Source organism: Antechinus flavipes, chromosome 1 (assembly GCF_016432865.1).
Source record: "Antechinus flavipes isolate AdamAnt ecotype Samford, QLD, Australia chromosome 1, AdamAnt_v2, whole genome shotgun sequence".
NCBI classification, from domain to species: domain Eukaryota; kingdom Metazoa; phylum Chordata; class Mammalia; order Dasyuromorphia; family Dasyuridae; genus Antechinus; species Antechinus flavipes.
This window is the reverse complement of record NC_067398.1, coordinates 663,334,671-663,351,075: the sequence shown is the minus strand read 5'-3', so window position 1 is coordinate 663,351,075 and position 16,405 is coordinate 663,334,671. Positions and strand designations below refer to the sequence as shown.

The window sequence follows — 16,405 nt, the reverse complement described above, 5'->3', positions numbered from 1 at the left end:
ACGGTGTATTAATATTCCATACCATAATCCCCCAGCTCTGCCATGAAAGAAGGGAGCTACTTTTCTCCACCCAAACTTCTTGATTATTATCATTACATAATATCCAATTTCAGGGTTTTGTTGTTGTTGTTTTTAATTTGTGTTTTTGTAGCCACTGTGTTTGTTGTTTTCCTGATTTGGCTCACTTAACTGAATACATTTGTATATTTTCCTGTATTTCTCAGAATTCTCCATATTTCTTATAACAATAATATTCTATTATATTTACATTTTATAAGGAAATTGTGAGATATGAATCTCACATTATAAGTTTTTTGCTATTACAAAAGGTGCTGGTATGAATATTTTGGTGTATATGGGATCTTTCTTTTTGTCTTTGATCTCCACACAAAGTCATATCATAAGAAATGTTTGTAGAATTTAAATTTGTTGACTAGCTTGATTACATTATAAACTCCTTGTGGGCGTGCACAATGTTTTTCATCTTTTTTTTTCTTCGCTCTATCATTTAGCATATTTGCCTTATACATAGAAGGTGTTTAATAAATGTTGAATCCAAAAAGGAGAGGTAAATAGGAAAATGAGATGGGTGGAATGTGGGAAGATACAAAATGAAAGCATATAAAGGAGATCTGAGATAGAAATTCTTCATTCTATCTGGATCCAGGGTCAATCCCCCAGCAATAAAGTATCCAGCTCATGGATACATCCATACATGAGTTTACTGCTTCACCCACATGACCCTTCTTCCTTAAGGACTAAGGAAGTTTGATGTAGTAACAGTTATTCTAATATTATACTACTATTACTATTGCTTCAGCTACTATTACTATTATCACTATTATTACCACCACAACCACTATTATGGCAAGTAGTAGTAGTTGTACTAGTAGTATTAGTATTAATAATAACAAGTAGCGTTAAGATTTATAAAGCACTTTACTTAAGTGCAATTGAATAGACTGGGTTTGAGTTTCTCACTGTGGTCCTAACTTGCAAATTGTATGTTTCCTCCCGACTTCCTCTGTCTCAGTTTCTCTAACTATAAAATGAAGAAGTTAGCCTAAAAGACATTTTTATAGCTTTAGTACTCTACATTCTACTGTCAAAAGTCTTTTTTCCTTCTGACATTCTATAGTCAAAGATCCTTTTCAGCCTAACCCTTTATTTTATGTTTTAAGGATCCTTCCCTCTCTGACATTGTGTCTTGTGTTCTCAGGGCCCTTCCAGGTCCAATGTTCTGTGCTCTGTGTTCTCAGTGGCTTCTCAGTTCTGACATTCTGTGTTCTACATTGTAAGGGAATGGCATTTTGTATTCTACATTCAACCCTTACAAATTGTGATGTTCGGTATCATATGTTCTAAAGGCCTTCTCAGCTCTGATATTCTGTGTTCTCTGTACCAAGCTCTGACATTCTGTATTCTACATTCTAAGGACTCTCGCAACTTTGACATTTTGTTTTCTACATTAAGCCCTTATAAGTTGTGATGTTTGGTCTTGTGTGTTCTAAAGGCCTTCCCAGCTCTGACATTCTGTGTTCTCTGATTCTAGGATGAATTCCACCCGTTCATCGAGGCCTTGCTGCCCCATGTCCGAGCATTCGCCTACACCTGGTTCAATCTGCAGGCTCGGAAACGCAAGTACTTCAAAAAGCATGAGAAGCGCATGACAAAGGACGAGGAGCGGGCAGTGAAGGATGAGCTGCTGGGGGAGAAGCCTGAGGTCAAGCAGAAGTGGGCGTCCCGGCTCCTGGCCAAACTGCGCAAGGACATCCGGCCCGAGTGCCGAGAGGACTTCGTCCTAGCCATCACAGGCAAGAAGCCTCCAGGATGCGTCCTCTCAAACCCGGACCAGAAGGGCAAGATGAGGAGGATCGACTGCCTGCGCCAGGCGGACAAGGTGTGGCGGCTTGATCTCGTCATGGTGATCCTCTTCAAGGGTATCCCCCTGGAGAGCACCGACGGGGAGCGGCTGGTCAAGGCTGCCCAGTGTGGCCACCCCGTGCTTTGTGTCCAGCCCCATCACATCAGTGTCTCAGTGAAGGAGCTCGACCTGTACCTGGCTTATTTCATCAGAGAGAGAGGTAGGGAACGCCAGTAAGAACCCATCTATGGGACGCGTATGTGTGTATATGTTGGAATGTGGGGGGGATCTGGCCGGCCCAGCCTTGTCGGTGGGAGCAGGGCCTAGGCCTATGATGTGGCTACATAGGTCTGAGGGAGAGACACTGCCCTTTCTTAGGGAAATTCTCAATTTGAGGGGAGGAGTCTGCTTTTAGGAAACCCCACTCCAGTCTGAAGGGGAAGATCCAACCCCTGCCCTCAGGGAGCCCCAGTTTTAGAGTGGAACCAGTACAAATATGGAAACTATAGTTGGAAATTACTACAGCCAGAGACAATTCATTTGCAGAGCAAGGAAGATAGCAGTTACTACAGGGAAAAAAGGTAGCTCATTCGAATTAATAAGCATTTATTTAGTACCTGCTGTATGCCAGACATTGTACTGAGCATTCAGGTTACAAAGAAAGGCAAAAACAGTCTCTGCCCTTAAAGAGTTCTGTCTAATGGGGGCAGGGAGCAGACAATATGCCAACAACTAGGGACAAGCAAAATGCATACAGATCAAAGTAGAGTTTATCTGAGAGGGAAGGTACTAGCATTAAGGGAGATCAAGAAAGACATATTGCAGAAGGGAGGATTTTATTTGGTACCTGAAGAAAGCTAGGAGGTGGAGATGAGCAGGGAATGAATTCCAGACATGAGGGATAGACAGTAAAAAGTTAATGGATTTGGGAGATGGGATGTCCTGTATGAGGAATGGCAAGGTCAATGTCATGGATCAAACAGACCATGGAGGAAAATGGGATTTAAGAAGACTGAAACTGTAGGATGAGAACAGGTTATGAAGGACTTTACAAGACATATAGAAGTTTATTTTTCATCCTTAAGGTAACAGAAAGCTTTTGGAGGTTATGCATTAGGGGGAGTTCTATGGTCAGACCTGTTCATTCCTCAGAGATTCTGGCCCTTGCCCTCAAGGAAGTTGGAGAGAAGGGAGGGCCCCAGGAGAGGAATGCCATGGAGATGGGGAACAGCCAGGGCAAATGCTACCTTGCCATATCATGGTGGAGGGATAACAGTGTGAGACTGAGAACAAATGGAGGAATAATGGATAGTGTGGGTAGTGAGTGCTCATTGCTGAATGTTGATATCCAGAGGCAACTCCCCAATTGCTCCAAGTTCATTATAGCTCTGGATGGCAAGTACATGCAAGGAACAAAAGCCAAGAGACCAAAAGCAACAGGGGATGGATCCAACAGAAGAGCTCTATATACTGGTGGGATGTAATGATACAGTAGTCCAAAAAGAATATGCAGCTTCTAGGAAAAGGGAGATTTTGAGAAGAATCTGGTAGATTAGAGGAACAAGAGAACCAAGTAGAAGGTCCCTTGAATTCCCTGTGACAATTCTCTGCTTTAAGAATCCTTTAAGTTTAAACAATGGGCAAAAGGTAAGATATGTTTCCATCTTCTTGCTCATCCAGAGCCAGAGAAGGGACACCTCCTCAAGCTAGAAAATTTTAAGGCTTAATGGGGACAGGAATGGTATCTGTACAGTACTGAAGGGCTGGAAAAGAGAGTAAAGATAAATTCTCTGAACCTCAGAATTGACTCTCCAGTCCTAGAAGCTAGAGGGAGAAGTGTGAGGCCCCAGGCTTGAAGTTACATAGTATTATAGAATCATGGGCTGTTAGTACCTGGGTGGTATAGTGACTAGGGTACAAGAATTAGAATCAAAAAGAGCTAAATTCAAATTCTGTCTCAGCCACTTACTAGCTATGTGACCCCAGCGAGGTGACAACTTTTCTCAGCTTCATGTTCCTTATGTGTGTTGTTATTCAGTTGTTTTCAATCATGTCCAACTATTTGCGACCCCATTTGGCAAAGATGATGGAGTGGTTTGCCATTTCTTTCTCTAGATAATTTTAAAGATGAGGATACAGAGGAAAAATGGATTAGGTGACTTGCTCAGAGTCACACAGCTAGACATGTTTGAGGGCAGATTTGAACTCAGCAAGATGAGTCTTCCTGACTCCAGCTTGGCACTCTATCCAGTATATTGTCTAGCTGTCCAATCCTTATCTGTAAAATGGGGCTAATAATGGCACCTAGCAAGGTTGCTGAGAGGATAAAATGAGATAACATAGATTTAGTGCTTTGTAAACCTTAAAGTATTATCTAAATGCTAGCTATTATTAATTACCATTACTGAGAGATAAACTTCCAATTTCCTGTGTGATCTTGGACAAGTCCTTTCCCCTAATGGAGAGAAAGTATGTTCTTAACATGAGAGAATTGGTCTTAGTTGTTTCTAAGGCTCTAAGTTCCATGTTCCCAATACTCTGAATATTTTAGACTGTATCTTCTGGGAAAGAAGATACAAGAAATCTTCCAAGAGTAAGTAATGCTTGAGTGAGACCTCAGTGGATGGGTAAAATTCTCACCAATGGAGATTAGGAGAAGGAAGGATCAAAGCAAAGACCTGAAAGCTGAAATTGGGGACCTGGGAAGCAGAGGGAGATAAGACAGAAGAGGGAGGTGGAGTCAGATAGTAAAAGACCACAAATGTCAAGCCATGGACAAACATAAACATACTCATATGTCAATACATTAAGGATTTATGCTTTTGAAACAATGGGTTCTCCCCTCCATCACTAACTGAAGACAGAAGACACCCCTCTCCCCCAGGGTTTAGGAAATAGTCTTTGAGAGTTGCTATAGACAAAAAATTTATAGTTCCTAACACATACCTCTCCCCAGCCATTCTGATGTGTTCTCTTAGCTTAGGGAGGCTGTTTTTTTTTTTTTTTTTGACAATGGACATATACTCAATCATCAGAGCCATACACCAAGCCTTTTCAGATTGGTGAAACCTTTCAGGCTTGACAATGGCCTTTAAGAATTCAGGGTAACCTTCACATCATATAGGACAGAAGATGTTAATGGAAGAGATAGATTTATACCGGTTAACTCCCCAGCCACATAGACCTAACATACCTCACCCAGGTCTCTCCTAGTCTAATCACAAAGATACAAAAATACCAAATATGTTGGGTAAAAATGCATGTCCAATATGTAGACACCTGTCAGACATGATCTAGACACCAACACACAAATGGGGGATGAGTATACAAACACACATAGCTGTCTTATGTTCTGATCATAAGTGGAAATAGATACCTCTCAAGATTGCTTTTAGAGAAGGAGCTATAGGATAGGGACACACACACACACACACACACACACACACACACACACACACCAGACCAGAGTCTAGGCCAGAGAGTTAGACATTAGAATTCAGCTCAGATCCCACACTTTTGTTGCTTGAATTGAGGACAGAAGTAGGGATACAGGCAGGCAAGGATATATAAAACTGAGAGGGAGGAATTGAGATTAGAAGGGAGAGGAAGAAGGAAGAGGAAAATGATTTTTAAAGGGAGAGAGAAGAAGAAAGGAGAGAGGAATGTAGGAAGGAAGAGAGGGAGAAAAAGGGACAGACAAAAACAGAGAGCACAGCAGGGAGAAGACCTGGATTTGAACCCTGTCTCTACTATTAACTAGGTTACTGCACAAGTCCCTTAATTTCTGTCTGCCTCAGTTTCCTTTTTTTTAAAAAAAATGAGGGGGTTAAACTCAGTAATCCTTGAGTTCCCTTCTAATTCTAAATCTATGAGAGATTATAGTAAAAGAAGGACATGACATCCTGCCCCACAGCTCACTCAGACTGCTCTGATACTATAGCAGGAGTGGCTTTTTTTCAAAAAGTGGCAGAGTAGAGGAAAGGAGAACTCAATTCAGGCTGACAGCTTTGGTAGTGCAAGAGAGGAGAGGTATATAGACAATAATGAATGTGTTTTGGCAAAGAAATATCTAAGAGGTCCTCTTAAAAGACCCTAAATAAAGACTCTTTAAAAAGGATATGGCTTTGTTTCTGGGGTTAGAGAAGAGGTATTCAAGAAGAAGAGAGCCCCAAACTCCTTTTCATCTTGTGAATTAAGCAGTGTATTATTTTTTTTTTCATATGGAGAAACTGAGACTCAGGGAATTTGTGACTTGCCTATGCTAACAGAGCTAGTAAAAGTGTCAGAGTTGGGGTTCAGACCCAAATCTCCTAGATCTAGTCCAGTACTCTTTCCACTAAATCACACTGTCTTTCAGAAGTAGAAATAGTGAGGAGGGGCTGGAAGAGAAGGTGAAGGGTATGAGGAGGAGGGACCTTTGTGCTTTGAGATCTCTGTCAGCCCAGAGATAGATCCCGGCTGTCCCGGCTGCCCGTAAGCGCTCAGCCTCCTCCCCTCCTCCCACGCTTCCCTGACCTTGACCTACCCCCACCCCCACCCCCACCCCCCAGTGTCTGGGTCCAGGCTTCGGAGTCACCTGATCTGTCTAATTGGTAACAAACTCTGGGCTGTAAATACTCCCGGTGATAAGACCTTCTTAGCTTGTCACTTTCCCTGAGCTGAGCTGACCAGCTGTTAAGGAGGCTGGGGGACTGTTTAAGGTAGACCAGGCTACCAGCGGGCTTTGCAGAAAGCGTCTGGAATAGGGCCCTGGTGGCCATGGACTAAATGCCCTGGGGAACCATAGGTTGGGTAGAAGAAGGAGTATATTACTGATCTGAGTTGAGAGTGTTTTTATGAGGGGAATTTTCGGCAAGCTAAACTGACAGGAAGATATTGAATTTAAAAAGAGGAGAGATTTTCTGTGAAGGAGGATTCAATTAGAAACAGGAGTGACTTGATCAAAAGCCCCAAAATCTTGACCAAAGACCCCCGGGGGTGGGGGTGGGAGGGTGGGGGTGCAGTCAGAGCCAGCTGTGTCCACCATCTACCTTGACAGAGCCAGAGAGAAATGGACCTTTTTCCTTGAGCAGGACAGATTGAGATTAGAAAGATAAAACTTCCAGCTGGTTTGAGTCTCCCAAAGAGTGATGGTAGCTACTTAATAAATGTTTATTGAATTAAATTGAATGAATCCCTTTCCCTACCTCATATCTTTCTACCCCAGCTCAACCCTAGAAGAGGTGATTTTGCTCAACGACTCTCAAGATGTAGAGATCAGTTTGACTGGAGTAGATTTTTAGGAAATCGGGAGATATTAGAACGTAACCAGGTCATGGAAGACCTTTGAATAGCAGCTTGAAGAGTTGAATATATGTCCTGTGGAGAACGGGAGTCCTGGAAGGTATTAGAACAGGAGAAATATGTGCCTAGTCCTGGGTTTTAGAAGAAATAATTCTGCAAAGTCTGAGCAAGAGGACTGAAAAGAAGGTAGTAAATACTGAGAATGGAGTTAGAACATAATTTACTCTGAAATAAAAAAGAAATAAAATGTTCAAGCTGGAAAACCTCTAGGACTAGACATCTGGAGGCTTGAGTTCTAGGCCTGGCTTTGTCTCTGTTTCTGCCTCTCTTCATTACTTTGGGCAAATTATTGTTCGTCTCTAAGACTTTGAAGAAGACTCAAAGTCTCTTACATCTCTTAGTATATGAATTCAAGATCATTGCATCAGACTCCCTCATTTTACAAGTTGAAAAACCACAGACTTGTCCAAGGACACTCAGAAAGTTAATGAAAAAGCCAGGACTGGAAGGCAGGTGTTCTGACTCCCAGACCAGGCCTCTTGCCTTCCTTTCCAGCTCCCACAGTTGGGCATGTTTGGAATCCTCTGAAAATCTCTCCTCCAGATTACCCCCTCCTTCCCCAAACACCTTCCCCAACTCCCACCACCTCTGGCTCTGCTGCCTGGAGCCAGGGGGCTTGGGGAGAGCTACAGGCTGTTCTCTGGGAAAAGGGTCTGGGTCCAGTCTGACCACATGAGCCAAGCTCTTTCTTCTGACCCTGAGTTAGGACCCTTAAAATTCTCCAGAACTTCTCTGACAGTAGTAGGGATTTAGGTTAGCTCTCACAGACTTGGCAAATGTGATCATAAGAAGAGCCCCCACTTCTACTGCGCATTTGGATTTGCAGGATATTTTTTAAGGACCTTATGAGATGTGCAAGGCAAGTATTTTTAGCCCCGTTTCATTGAAGAAGCTCAGAAGGGCAGGTCACTGGCTTGGGTATATGGTGTAAGCTCAGACTGGGATCCATTGCATAGTCCTATATGGAGGCAGGAGGATGACTAGGAGACTTTGGGGGGAATTTGGAACAGAAGACAGAAGTGAGAGCCTATTTCTTCCACCAAAGGGTTATTGGGTCCAGGTTAAGGGGGAGGATTGAAGAAGAGAGGGCTGGCTAAAATGACTGAGAAGGCCAAGGGCTTGTTAAGATGCAGCCTCCGCTATTTCCCCACTTTATCAATCTGGAACTTGTCTCTGGCAGCTCCCGCCTGCATCCTTCCCTCCCTTCTCCCCCCTCCCCCTACATACAGGAGGCACCACCTCAGAGCTGAGCTGATAAAATTTTGAAGAGAGTTTTTTGCTGGTGTCAGCACAATTTCCCAGCCGGCCGCTCCCCCACTCCCCAGATCCCCAGCTCCCTGCTCCCTCCCCTGCTTCTCAAGCCTGGGGGCCCTTAGCCCTTACCCTATTCCTGGTCTCCCAGGAGGCCTCTCTTGGGTTTCCATTCTCCTCCAGTATATCCCTATTCTTTTCCTTGCAAACCTCCTCCCTTCCTTCTTTCTTTTCTTCCTTCTGTTAAAAAGAAATATGGTTGCAATGGTTAAAAATCCTGGGCTGAGTGAGTATCTAGTCTAGGTTCTAGCCCAAATCCATTACGTGTCCATGGATAATACTCATTCTCTCTTTGAGCCTCTGTTTACTCATCTGTAAAATGACAGGGACTCAATTCAGACTTAATAGTCCCTAGGAGGCCATGTAGCTCAAAATTCTACCCTCTGATTCCTACTGCCCTATTCTAACCAATTCTTCTAGTGTCCCAAGGCTGTTTACTTGGATGCCATTCTCAATTTCTCTTGCAAAATAGTGTGGGCACACTGCTCTAGCTTTTGCTTTGTGAAGATAGATAAATGACAGAAAACATGAAGACATTTTATGCCCTGAAATGTTACTGCTAGTCACTCAGTCAATAAACACTTATTAGGTACCTACTATGTGCCAGAGACTATACTAAGTACTAGTAATAATAATAATTATTATTATTACAACAGTAAAATGTAAGAGCTAGGATGGGCACCTTAATCAGAACTGGAATATTCTTTAAAATATAAGCTGTCTGAGCTGGAAGGCACCTAAAGACCACCTAGTCAAATCTTCTTGTTTTACTGGGTCCTGAACGGAGGCCCAGAAAGGTGACATAATCTGTCCAAAGTCAAATGGTGAGTCAGTGTCAAAGCTGGGACTAGAAATGGGGCACCCTGGCTCCCAACCTAAGTCTTTTTTAGCTCCATGGAACTGCCTCTCAAAGAAGTAAGGGAAGGGTGTAAGGTTTGGGGGCTGGTGGGAGGAACCTAGCCACCTCTCAGGGCATCTGGCATTAATAAGGGTTGGGTTCTGGCTGTTACCGCTCTCCTCAGTTTCATGATTGATGGTAGTAGAAGGGGGGAGGACTGGGCCAAGCCCAGAGGCTTCCTCCCTCTGCCCACTGCAGCCCCCACCCTTGTCTGCTTCTTGAGGGCTGGTGGGGGTGGGGATAAGCTACCTCTGAGCTAATAAAACAGGGAGGATTGGATATAGGGACTGGGCAAGAAGACGATAGATAATAATCAATACAATGATCTCTTCCATTTGTCTAGTAATTTCTCCTTAACTGATAGAATGTTAGAACTAGAAGGGCCCTTAGAACTTAGAGGAATAGACATGGAATAGACATGGAATAGACATTGCCTTCCTGAATGTGAAAGGCAAAAACTTGGAAAGAATAAGTGTAAGAATAAGTCTAATAAGAATAAGAAAGAATTAAGTCTAATCCTCTCATTTTACAAATGAAGAGAATGGGACTCAACAAGGACAAAGGGGTTCTCCTGAATTCACACATACAAGTCAGTAATTCAGCCAGGACTGAAGCCAGCACTAACTCTCCATCCAGGTGTTCTCCCATATCATTCTGGCTTTCCCCTTTCTCCTAATCTACCTGCCATTTATCAGGACCCCTTAAAAGATAGTGCAAGGGAGAAGATGAACTCTGACTCCATATGGGACCTTAGATAGGTTCACATGAATGTATATTTATTATGAGCATAGCAATGGGGTGAGCATTAGCATATGGAAGACATTATGCAACATGTTGGGGATGTCCTCACAAAGCTTGCATTCTACTGGGGAGGATTGGACACATGACAGAAAAAGTGTGTATACAATGATTTCAAGGAAAGAATAGTAAGAGGAGGTAATGGAGAGATTGAAAAAAGTCTCATGTAAAAAGAGGTGGTACCTGACTGAGCTTTGAAGAAAGCTTAGAGGTTCTATAAGGAAGAAAGTAAAAAGGAAGGTGGGAGAAAAGAAGAAAAAGAGGGGAGGAAAGGAGAGAGGAAGAAAAGGAGGAAAGGAAAAGAGAGAGGAAGAAAAGGAAAGGAGGAAAGGAGACAGGAAGTGAGAGAAGGAACGAAAGAAAGAAAATAAAAGAAGGAAATGAGGGACGGAGAGGGAGAAAAGAAGGGAGAGAAGGAAGAAAGAAGGAAAAGAAAGGAAGGGAGGGAAGAAAGGAGAGAGAAAGTGAGAAAGGGGAGGACATTCCATATGGGGGAACCACTTGAGCAAAGTTATGGAAGCAGGGAAATTGTAATGTTTTTGATATAGCAGGAACAGATAGGTGGGCACTTGATGTGCCTCAGCCTCAGTTTTCCTTTTTTTTTTTTTTTTTTTTGTTTAGTTGGAGGTAATAATTCCAGTCTGCCTCAGGAGGCTGTGATGAAGAGATCTTGTTTGAGAAAGGACTCTTATAGATTAAAGATGGGTTGTTCTAAGAATTCTAGGAGAACACTAGCTTGGTGTATGAGAACTACTCACTCCACTAACTTTAATTGTTGCTGTGTTGCTCAAGCTTGGAGAATGAGTTCATTTTGCTATACTAGTTCATTTTTCCATAAAGGGAGAACATGGTATATTGGGGAAAATGCTTGCCTCAGAAGAAGGTGAGACCCTAGCTTGACTTTGAACCATTATGGGGACAGTGTAAAGGGTGCTGAATTTGGAAATGTGGTCTAAAATCCCAGATCTGACACTTACTGCCCTTTTGACTAAGTTACTTAGATCTCTGGGTCATCTGTAAAATGAGAGGATTGAACTGGCTGACCTTTCAGTGCTTGAGACTAGCTGTGCCTGAGACCATGGGTAAGTGTTTAAATCTCAGTTTCCTTATCTGAAAAAAAGGAGAAAAGGAATGTTTGTCCTACCTACTCACTTCAGGTTGCTGTTGTGAGGATTCAGAGAAGCAATCTAAGCTAAGTGCCTTAATATCCTTTCAGCATGGCAACTCAAGGAAGTAGGAAAGTGCCATTTGGGAAGAGCAGAGCCCTAGGCGGGAAGGGACCTGCCTGGAGGAAGGATGTGAACAGCAGATGGTGTGGAGGGCTGTGGGGCATCATGGTTCAGGAGCTGGAAAGAACCTCAGAGGTCATTTCGCTCTCTCCCTAATTTAGCAGATGAGGAAACTGAGACTGACAGAGACTTGCCCAACACCGCATAGGCGAGAGGAGCAGGGATCGAATTTGAACGCAAGACCTCTGGCTCCAAACCACACGGGGAAAGAGGCGGAGGGGAGAGGGCATGGGGAGGAGAGACAGAGCCGGGGGAGGAGGGACTGGCCAAGTTCAAACATCAGGAAGGGAAGTTTGCCTATTGGGAGCATCTCCTTCCTTTCCCCGGAGCTGGGGGTGGGAGTCTTGGAAACGCCAGTCCAATCTGGCTCCGAGGAGGGTCAGAGAAGGGGTTCAGCCGAAGACTGGGGCGTGGAGGGGTTGTGGTAGACGCTTCTGTGGCTTCCTGGCTCCTGGGGCGGGCGGGGAGGTCGCTGATGAAAGTCAAAACCCTTGCGGTGTAATGGTAATCAATTTCTCCCGATCGATGTGCTGGGACCGACCTCCGGAGCCCGGGCTGGGGGGTGGGGATGCGCCACAGCACACACTCCCACGTTCCCACACACTCCCACAAGCTCACGCCCGCCACTGCATCAGGGCAGCTCGATTTCCCTTCCCCTGTTGCTGACTAGGCGGGTTTGCCAGGGAGCGATGGGGAGCCGGGTAGGGGCTGCGAGAAGAAGCGCCAGCCTCGGCTCTAGGAGACGGAGACGCAGCTCCGACGTCTCTTTCAAGAAGCCTTCCCTGATCCCGTCTCCTACCCTGCCCCCAGCATTCGCGTTCTCCCACTCTCCCCTGTCTCCTTCCCCTGCCCCCAGCATTCGCGTTCTCCCAAATACTCTCCGGGACCCAACATTTTGTTTTCCGGGGCCCTTTTCACCCCCTGCCTTCCGTAGTTCCCTTAAGGGCAGGGACATTTGCACTCTTACTTTCCCCATTGTGAGGAGTAGGGGGTGGAGAGTTAATTTCCAGCTCCGAAGGATCTGGATTTAAACATTGAGACCTACTGACCTGTGATCTGGCAAGTCATTGAATCATTTCAGGGCTGTCGGCCATCAGTTCTCAAAATATGGCAAAAAGTTATGACAACCTTTCAGGGTGTCAGTGAGGTCAAAGCTATGATCATGATAGTACTAAGATGTCTGAATTTCCAGTGAGGTAAAGGCCTAAAGATATAACCCACATAAACAAAAGTTCTTGGGATTGGAGTGAGGGACTCGTCAATACTTAAGAGTATTAAAAGGTCCTGAGAACCATTCATTGCTCTAGGAAACTCTCAAGATGATTAAGTGTAGAGAAGGTGCTGACCTGCATTGGTAAAGAGCGTTCACTCTTTACCTGGAAGTTGTTCCTTATATAAATAATATATTTATCGTAAATAAATTGTAAATTCATGCACAATGTAGAGATGCTTAACAAATATTTGCTGGATGGATGGATGGATAGATAGAAGAAAGGACAGGTGGGTGGGTGGATGAACGGATAAAAGGATGAATGGGTAGTTTTAGATCTTTGTCTTCTCAGCTTAATATACTATAAACTTCCTGAGGTCAAAAGCCAGTGTATTCTCAACTGTCCTCTAACTCCTAAGGACCTAAAACCACAGTTCTATATGGAACAGGTATTTATATAGTAGCTGGTTTTTTTTTTTTATCATTTTATTTTTTCTGGTTCTACATGTATATTAATTCTTTAATACAAGTTTCTTTATGAATCATATTGGGAGAGAAAAATCAGAACAAAAAGGAAAAAGCAGAAGAAAAAGAGGGGGAAGTGAACATAGCATATGTTGATTTACATTCCGTTTCCATAGTTCTCTCTCTAGATGTGGATGGTGTTTTCTATGCCAAGTTTATTGGGATTGCCTTGGATCACTGAATTGCTGAGAAGAATCAAGTCTTCATAGTTGATTTTTGCACAATCTTGCTGTTATTGTGTACAATGTATTCCTGGTGCTGCTTATTTCACTTTGTATCAGTTAATATAAATCGTTCCAAGTCTTTCTAAAATCAACTTATTCATTATTTTTATAGACTTTCATATACTATAACTTTTTCAGCTATTCCCCAATTGATGGGCATGTACTCATTTTTCAATTCTTTGCCACTACAAAAAGAGCTACTACAAACATTTGTGCATATATGGGTCCTTCCCCTCCTTTGTAATTTCCTTGAGATACAGACCCAACAATAGCACTACTGGATCAAAGGGTATGTGCAATTTTATAGCCCTTTGGGCACAGTTCCAAATTGCTCTCCATAATGGTTGAATCATTTCACAACTCCACCAACAATGCATGTGCCCCAGTTTTTCCACATTCCCTCCAACATTTATCTACTAGCTATTTCTTAAATAAATGAATGATGATGGAAAGGCAACAGCCCAACAGGGACAGGCGAATGGACAAATGAAGATACGGGTGTACAAAAGTTCAGTCAATCAACAAGCATTTATTTATTAAGTGCTTACTATGTACTAGGCACTATACATGTGGTACATGGAGTACAAAAAAGGCAAAAGCTTTGTCCTTTGCTTTCAAAGAGCTTCCATTTGTAAAGGGGAGACAATGTATAAATAACTTCTATGCACAGAAGCCACACACACACATATATACACATATATTACATATATGTGTGTGTATATACAAAGTAGAAGAAAAGTCATTTCAGTGGAAAATATACTAGGAAAAGCCAAGAGATGAAGGTGAGGAGGGAGATCATTCTAGGTTTGGGAGGTAGCCAGTACAAAAGTATGGAGGTGGGACACTCGGGTGGACACACAGAGACAGGAAGAAGAGTTAAGTAAAATCACAGACAGGATCATAAATAAGTAGAGATCATGGGGACAAGAGGATTTGCAAGCCCTAAGGGACCTTAGAGAGATCATCTCTTCTAGTTCCCTTCATTTACAGGGGAGGATTAGCCTTACAGAGACAGGCAGAGAGATAAGGCAACCTGAATCTGGGTCTGGGTTGTGTTAGGGTGATAGCTGCAACAAAATGGTGAAGGGAAAGGCAGCATGGTCCAGGGAAAAAGCAGAGTTCTCCACCCCAGGTTCCAGGCCTGGCTCAGCCACTAGCAAATTGTATACTTTGGAAAGTCTTTTTTTCTCTCTGGGTCTCAGTTTCCCCATTTGTAAAACGAGGAAGCCAGAATCAATTGTCTTTAAAGCTTCTGCCAGTTCTACCTGTGCTTATATGTGATGCTGTATGTCTGAGGGTACATGGTGGCAGCCTCTCGGGGATTGTGGGTTCCTCCTTTTGTAGATGAATAAAATAAGGACCGTGGAGATCAAATGTCTGTCTTAAGGTCACACAAGTACCAAGAGGAAGGGTGGCGGATTTGAATCAAGGATCCTTTGGTTAAGAATTTAGCCTTCTTTCCATTGTATCGACTTGCCTCCCAATACTTAGAGAACTTCTGTTACTCCTGGGGGGGGATGAATGTGTGCAATACTTTTACTCATGTAGTTGATCTGTGTTTGCATGTGAGAAAAAGGGAGAAATATACCGGTATAGACATGTGTGAAGAGGAAAGTTGGTGGCCATATTGAGAAGTTGGGGCAGGACCCTTGGGGGTTGTGATGTCGGGTATTTCAGGTTCTGGGGAGAGCACAGGCAGGGATGAAAGTGATGTATTTTGGGGTCTGTTCTAAGGGGATGTGGGGGAGTGATATGAGAAGAGTATGGAGGGGGTTCTGTAGGGAAGGGGGATTCAAGAGCTTCTAGAGCAGGCTTCCTATCTACCCATCAGGGAACCCAGAGGAGGAGGTGTGGGTAACCCCAGTAAGGGCAAAACTCTGCCTTTAGCCAGAAGCCCTGGCCCAGACTACAGGGACAAGAGGTCTGCCCCTGAACTTGAACTCCAGATGTGTCTGGGCTGATGGGAAATGGGGGCTGACAGGAGAGAGAGAGAGAAAAAGAAAGAGAGAGAGAGAGAGAGAGAGAGAGAGAGAGAGAGAGAGAGAGAGAGAGAGAGAGAGAGAGAGAGAGCGAGAGCCTGCTAGCTGGCTCTTAACCTCCTCCCTTCCCCCCACAGGCCTTCCCTGAGAAATCCAAACCCTGAGAGATGCCAGCAGCAGAGGCGGGGGGGAGGGGCAGGCGGGAGGGGGTGCCAGCACTGGGCTCAGCCGCATCTGCCTCCCGTCAGCCGGCTGCCAGCGCAGCCAGATGGCCTCCATCTGCCCAGCACACTGTGCCCAGCCTCCTGTGCCCATTCTACCTTCTGTCTCTGTCTATGCCAGACTCCCAAGCGGGCAGTCGGCGGGGAAGATGAGAAAGGGGTTGGGGGTCGCCCCCCAGAATGCCTGGATCAGGATGCTAGGGCCACGAGGATGATGTGGGGGTGGGGACAAGGCTCTGGAGGGGCCAACAGGGGCTGGCCTGAGTCGGGGATGAGCACCAGCTGTGGATAATTGTCTGAGTCTCTCCTCAGGGCTGGGGATAAAGACTGGGAACCTGGGTGGGGGAGGTCTGGGGCCTGGGCCTGGGGGGAAGCCATAGGCTAGGTGACAGGGAACACATAGTGGGGTTGTGGTGTCCTGACCATACTGGGATATATGCCACACAGCTGGGCAAGGACAAGAGAAAGGAAGCAGCATGGCCGGCTGAAAGAAGTGCTTGTTACTAGAGTCCTGGCTTTGTTGCCACTTTCTAGCTGGGTGACTGTGGGCAAGGCTCTGGATCTCTGAGCTTTAGTTTTATTACTGGTTAAATGGGAATAACTATATCCGAACCCCTGAGAATTATTAGCTATTATTAATATCACAGAATCACTTTTAGAACAAAAGAAGGTAGCCCAGAGTTTAGAGCTTGAGAACCTGGGATCAAATTCCACATCTTTTAAATCTCAAGCCTCAATTTTTT

At 44.3% G+C, this 16,405-nt stretch overlaps 1 protein-coding gene across 5 annotated transcripts in view; it reads left to right on the top strand.

The window, feature by feature from the left end:
* Positions 1-16,405, top strand: part of NFIC (nuclear factor I C) — a 153,104-nt gene that overhangs the window by 32,877 nt on the left and 103,822 nt on the right. For all 5 annotated transcript variants that reach the window (XM_051971983.1, XM_051971982.1, XM_051971984.1 and 2 more), the window contains exon 2: positions 1,553-2,084. In XM_051971983.1, coding sequence (XP_051827943.1) covers positions 1,553-2,084 — 532 coding nt within the window. The remainder of the gene's footprint in view (positions 1-1,552; positions 2,085-16,405) is intronic.